The sequence below is a fragment of the Zosterops lateralis genome, assembly GCF_965231275.1.
Source record: "Zosterops lateralis genome assembly, chromosome: 6".
In the NCBI taxonomy this organism is placed as follows: domain Eukaryota; kingdom Metazoa; phylum Chordata; class Aves; order Passeriformes; family Zosteropidae; genus Zosterops; species Zosterops lateralis.
In genome coordinates, this window is record NC_139761.1 from 31,417,001 (window position 1) to 31,424,116 (window position 7,116).

Here is a 7,116-nt window from a genome sequence, read left to right on the forward strand (position 1 = left end):
TCCTCTCTCACATCTCAGTTACCTACCACAGCCATGAAGATGCTCCACACGCCTTTGTTTCACATGAAATAAATTCCTACCCTTCAAGTTTTTGTAAAGATTTTGTAAAACCAGTGCATTACTCATCAAGACAGCTCTGACTTGGGAGAGGTCTTTGCAGAATGCAGAGCCAGGATGAAATGTCTTTCTTTGCATAGGGCTAATTAGAACTGCAGTGACACTTCAGCTATTCTTGGCTGCTAGACCGACTCTGGAGGTTGGAAAGAGAGAAAGCCAAGTGTACAGATGGTCAACATGCGTGTATTACGATTGTTATTAGTGTGCAAGGTCTATACATGAACTAGAATCCTGTTGAATTAGGCTCAGTATCTGCTGTGTATGAGCAGAATACAGATGCAGAAACATGTAAATATAAAATGGGAGATGACAGACACACACAGATGGAGGAGAATCATTTTGAGAAGTACGATGTGCAGAAGTCTTAGTACATCAGAGAACTTACCACTATCCAGTTTCATCACAACAAGCTATCACCATTTAAGCAGGGTTTGAAGTAGAAACATGATACATTTCTGTGGATATTTAGGAGACCTGGGAAAAAAGTGAAGGAAACAGTAAAAGCAAATAAGAATCATAGAATCATCGAATCATCAAGGTTGGAAGAGACCTGTAAAACCAAGTCCAGAAACCAGAACCACCACTGTAATCCCTAAACCACAGTGCCAGGTCCACATACCTCTTAAACACATCCAAGGTCACTGACCTCCCTTTACAAAGAGGTCAATGAAAGAAAATTACACGCTTTTCCGAAAGTTCAACTAGTGGCTATAAAAAGATTCTATTCAGCTGGAGAGAGACAGGACACAACTACTTGGTACAAAAGACAGATGTGGGAAAGAGATAGGCTGTAAAAGCTTGCAGTTAATAAAAGACACTTGCCAAGACCAAAGAAAACAGTGTTCTGAGAGTTAGGATGAAAGATGAAAACACAGAGAAGTGATGCGGATGGATAGGGAGGACTATATAATAGAGATCTGATGTAGAGAGAATCTTAAAGACTTAGAAATGGACTTTAATAGGTGATTCATGTGATAATTTTAGCTGAACATGTGTCTGCTTTGAAAAAAAAGATCATACCAGTTTTATGCCATCTAAAAGCCAAGTAGAAAAATCTGTTAATAATTTATCTTTAATTTCTTACTTTAAAAACTGAGTACTATTTGGCTGTTTAAAAATTACACAGTTTAGTGAGACTAAGCATTGAATAAGTGATTAGCATCACTGGATGGGATGGAATTACGCAAAACCCAGCAGGTATCTTTGAGAGAAATTTTGCCTAATACAGGTTCACTGGCACAAGAAATGGCAGTGAGGAATGTAGAAAGCAATGGATGTCAGTGGCATGTGGCATGTATGCATTAATAGAGTGGTCTTTTCCCCTTCTGTTGCTTATGCAAGTATTAAATTGGCATTTGAAATTGGTTATTAAATTTGCACTTTTTACCACTGTGGTTACCTTCTTCTTCTTCTTCTTCTTCTTCTTCTTCTTCTTCTTCAGTTTACTCCTCTGTATCCTCAGTCCTACCATTCACTTATCCAAGCTACTCAGACTGTACTTCCATGCTTAACCCCATCAGTCTCCTCTGTTCTCAGATCTCTTGATAGAGATTTTTCCACAAACATCTTCTTGGCTTCACCCAATTCATTTGCTCAAAGATTGCCCTCCATTGTCTCAAGCACTTCTAACACCTATTTGTTTCTTGCTGTTGCCATGCCAGTGTGGTTCCTAACTCCTATGCATCACCAGTTTTTGCTTACTCTCTTTCTGGTTTTGGTGACTTCTACAAAATTTTCAAAGATAATTTCTGAAACCTTGTCATGCATTTTAAATACTGTAGGAAGCAATGCTGTCTTATTGCACTGCAAAAATTCAAATGTATGTTTTGAGAACATGTAGAGGGTTCCTAAGGTATTCAAAATGTAAGGGCTGAGGGGTTGACTGTCTTATGAAATAATAGTTAGACTGTATTTTGAAATGTCATAAAATGCCAGAACACATTGTCCTAGCATGTACATTTGTGCATTTTAGTTATGTTCACAATTGTAGGAATAGCATTTAAAATGCAAAAAGAGAACACAAATAATATGATAGGTTGTTTCACAAGTGTTTTCATGGTAACTAATGGAAGTCTGTGCTAATTAATGAGCTACTTTAATTTTCTGCTTTTTTTCCTTCAATCTTTATAGCTATCTCCAAGAGGATGCTTCTGAGTACAGAAAGCAATATGCTACAGTGCTAAGGTCCTGATGACGATACACCAAGGACAAGAATGGAAGTCAGTTTATTCAGTAATTCTACTGTTGTAAACAGTTCATCTATCAACCATAAGCAGTTAGAAGGGCATAGCCTCTGGGAAGTCATTACTATTGCCACTGTAACTGCAATTGTAAGCTTAATAACCATAGTGGGTAATATTCTTGTAATGATATCCTTTAAGGTTAACAGTCAGCTCAAAACTGTCAACAATTACTACTTACTCAGCCTTGCCTGTGCAGATCTCATCATTGGAATATTTTCTATGAACCTTTATACATCCTATATACTCATAGGCCATTGGACTCTTGGAAGCCTTGCCTGTGACCTGTGGCTAGCACTGGACTATGTAGCTAGCAATGCCTCAGTAATGAACCTTCTAGTCATCAGTTTTGACAGATATTTTTCCATCACAAGGCCTTTAACTTACAGGGCCAAACGCACACCCAAAAGAGCTGGCATCATGATTGGTATGGCTTGGCTAATTTCCTTCATGTTGTGGGCACCCGTAATCTTATGCTGGCAGTATTTTGTGGGTGAACGAACAGTACCACCTGAAGAGTGCCAGATACAGTTTCTATATGAACCCATTGTTACCTTTGGTACTGCAATTGCTGCTTTTTACATTCCAGTGTCTGTGATGACCATCCTGTACTGCCGCATTTACAAAGAGACAGAGAAACGCACCAAGGACCTCGCTGAACTGCAGGGCTCAGAGTCTGTGGCAGAGTTTGAGACAGTAAAGCCTCAAAAAACTCTCCTGAAGTCTTGCTTCAGTTGCAAGCAACAAAACTTGGTCAAAAGAGAGAGGTGTCAGGCTTCTTGGTCTTCATCTAGTCGAAGTACATCAGCTACAGCGAAGGCCTCGCAGGCAGCGAGTACTTGCATGGACTGGGCTAAGGCTGACCAGTTAACCACCTGCAGCAGCTATGCATCATCTGAAGATGAGGATAAACTTGCTACTGATTCAGTTTTCCAAGTAACTTACAAAAGTCCATCTAAGAGTGAGACAGAAGAGTATAGTGAGACTACAGATGTTGTCAAAGACCAACCTGAAGAAAGTGATTTTGAGAACCAGAAATACTTTTTGTCACCTACCAAAGAATATGGACAAAAAAGTAAAAAATGTGTGGCCTACAAATTCCGTTTGGTGGTTAAGGCTGATGGCACCCAGGAAGCCAACAATGGTTGCCGAAAAGTAAAAATAACTCCTTGTTCTGCTGCTCTGTCAAAGGACCCTTCCATCAAAAGCATGGATCCAAATATAAATAACCAAATCACCAAAAGGAAACGGATGGTTCTTATAAAGGAACGCAAAGCAGCACAGACTTTAAGTGCCATTCTTTTGGCTTTTATCCTCACATGGACTCCCTATAATATCATGGTTTTAATCTCCACATTTTGCTCTGACTGCATTCCCCTGACACTGTGGCACCTTGGATACTGGCTATGCTATGTGAACAGCACTGTTAATCCTATTTGTTATGCCCTCTGTAATAAAACTTTCAGGAAGACTTTTAAGATGCTGCTTTTCTGCCAGTGGAAAAAGAAAAAAGTGGAAGAGAAACTATACTGGCAGGGCAATACCAGACTGCCATAATTGTTCTTGTATAAGAAATAAGGAGAAATATAGATATTGATGTAACCTAGAAAATCCTGTCTTTTCAAAGCCATTGCTGTTGTGTCTAGTGGTTTAAAAAATCTGCTGAAAAGTTAAATTTTGCATGAAAGTAGTGTTCTTGGGATAAAAAAAGTCAGTGGCTGCTATGAGCAACACAGGTTGTTTTTGACCATACAGTAGAATTGCATTACAATTATTGTGTTTGGTGTCTTACATCCTTTCTTACAGCCTAAGAATAGGTGGAGTAAACTATAAACTATTAGAAATTAGACTGGGATGATCATCTAGTCATCAGGTTAGGTCATCAGTCTGTCTCCCTGTAGAGCAGAACTGTTTCTTCCAATAGTTCTTTGCTAGTATATTGTTTATTTAGTTTTCAAGGTATCAAGCAATGCAGCCAATACTACTTCTGTTTTGAGGCTTTACCATCCACTGTTGACGTAAAACAAGGACTATCTAGAGGGTAAATGCTGTCAACCTCAATACTAAATGGTTAGGGAGATTATAGAAGAATATAATACTGAGAAAATATCCACTTTAAGGATGTCTCTTGTGGAGACTTAGGAAGGGCTTGTAGTGAAAGGGCTTATAGTGGAAGAAATAGAGAATGAATTTTGTACATGAATAAGCCAGTCCCAATATCAGTTCCATCATGCAAGTCACAGTCATTTGTAAAAATGGTGATGGTTAGAAGACACCTCTGAATTTCTCCAGTTCTCAGTACCTCTGAAGGAAATTTTAAAATTTTATTCAACAGTGACAATGGTACAAATCAGAACTGGCTGTATAGCACAATGGATGCAGTCTATCTAAACACAAGGAAAGTCTTTTTTGCAATCTCATTTGTTGCCCAAAAGCTTGCTCCAAAAGTTTCCATAACATTTACCTATATATAAACAGTGAAAGAACTGTCATCCTTTAAAGAGAAAAGATTTTTTAAGCAACTTTTTTAATGTTTCTGTAAAACTATTAAAAACACTTTACATTCTTTGTCTTTAAACAGCTTTACAAGTACTAGTCAATATCAGGTGCTTGAAAACTTGAGTTATCTTCAGGCACTCTCTTTTGGTCCAGCAAAACCACATCTGCTACAGATGTGGCTGGAGTCAACCTCTCTGGTGGCTGTGGCTTCTGGGACTGTTGTAATTCTCTAGGGGAATGTTTTTCCCTTCTGACCCCCTGGAGTCCCTTACCACTTAGAGTGACCCTTACTTCCTTCTTTGACCCCATTGGCTGTGGTCCAGCTATCTCTTCCCTGACCAGGGGGCTATAAATTGTCTCCCCTTCCTTTGTTCTACCTCTTTCCCCCCTGGAATTTCAAAGAATAAATGCCTGGGACAAAGGTCCTGGGAAAAGGGCCTTTTCTGATGTATCTCACCTTTTCCTTGGTATAATTCTCTCCAAATCCTCCTAATAACTCAGCTAGCTAAAGCCCCCGGGAGGAGGGCAGGAGAGTGAATTTATACATGGGACTGGATTGTACTGGCCTACTTACGAGCTGAGACTGACCACTAGCTGAGATTTGAGAGGGCTTTTGGTGCCAGAACTGAATGTGTCTGATGTCTGTGTTAGATAGGCAGGAGCCCTGCAGCACTGATCGTGTGAGTGGGTAAGCAAGGGGCTGCCTTCAGCAGAAGGCCTTTGAAATGGAGCCGGTGACCTGGCTCCTTGTGGTAGGAATAAATGAGAAGCTTCAGAAAAGGTCCTGAGAGAACAGTTAACAGCAGATTAACAGGTTTTTTTCCTAAGAAAAACGTTAACAGCAACGGGAGTTATGAGACGTGGAAGTCCTAAAGAAAAACGTTTATGAAAAAATGAGAAAGATCTTCATGTACAAAAAAATTAAATTCAGTTCTAGCCTTTCTATCAAGATTCTGAGTGAGATACTTCAGAATATTAGTTTGAGACAATCTTCATACTATGTCTACTATACACTTTAGTGGGACATTGAAGTGGTGACATTACCAGTTGCACATTTCAGGGATTGTATAAGTCATCATGAATGTACCGTTGCTCTCAGTGAAAATGTTTGTATAACATATTAAATTATCATACCATCACAATGTTTTTCTACAGATAGATAAATCCTCCATGTCAACAATCACAGTAGAAGTAATTAACATTTTTTTAGCCCCAGTGTTCACAGGGGAAAATTTTGTCAGTGAAAGATTAGCAGTGTACTAATGTAAAAATATGTTCTCTAACCTCACATGATTGATTTTGCAACGCACCATACTGGGCCTATTATTTTTTGTGCATTAGCATATGATTACTTGTGAAAGGAAAGCAGAGGTCTTTATAAAACTCTTTCATCAGCTTTGTTCTGTCACTATCCAGAGCTTTTCCTGTGTACAGTAACTATATACAGATTGGTTGTTAGAGTGGATTTATTTTTTGTTACATCAGACCAGTCATTCAGTAAACTATGTTTGATTTTTAGCAAATTAATGTGTCTCTCTGGGGGCACAAGCTGTAGTTAAAGGCAAAATTTATGAGGTAGTAACAGTCCCTGCTAGCTGCATTTTTACTGCTGAAATGAAGCATTGGCTCTTATTGAAATAAATGGGGTATTTTTTGTTGTTTTTGATATCTGTTGATCAAGAATGTTCTGTAAATGTTTATGACTCTCTGCTCAGTAAATGTATTAGAATACACAGTGATGGATGCAACAATGTTGGTTCAATGTAATTGTGAAATATGCGCTCAAATTAATGCTGCTAGCACCTAATGTGTGAGACACCACACGGCCACACGTGAGTACATTGTAAATATGAAGAATTATATAAAGAGGTGTGTGTTACTTTATTGTCATGTAAGATGCTTATTCTTTAAAAAAATCAAAACCACAAAAAGACAAATGTGGTCCTCATCAGAGTATCAGTTAGTACTTGATTGTATTTTGTACCTTTAAAAAGTGTGGTAAGACTTTCGCAGTGTGGGACAATCCTGTTATCTTGTTAGCTGTCCTTTTAATGAAATTTTTACTGATCCTGTAATTGATTATTGTCGTGGACTAATGAAATGCTTTTTGTAAAACTGCATTTTGGTTGTACATGATTTCATACACATATATGTAGATATGTATGTATTATGAGTATAGATGCATAAATACACATCCCTAACTAAGCTTTTCAAAGATCCAACACCTTTTATATTTTCAAGTATTGAATTTTCCCACAAA

General features: G+C 38.3%; 1 protein-coding gene across 1 annotated transcript; it reads left to right on the top strand.

Annotated features, from left to right (window-relative positions):
• Positions 1 to 2,330: 2,330 nt before the first annotated feature.
• On the top strand, positions 2,331 to 3,914 carry CHRM5 (cholinergic receptor muscarinic 5; the record flags this gene model as incomplete). The annotated part of the gene is made up of 1 exon (XM_083863362.1): positions 2,331 to 3,914. The coding sequence occupies one exon, from the start codon at positions 2,331 to 2,333 to the stop codon at positions 3,912 to 3,914; it is 1,584 nt and encodes a 527-aa protein (XP_083719488.1).
• Positions 3,915 to 7,116: the final 3,202 nt, after the last annotated feature.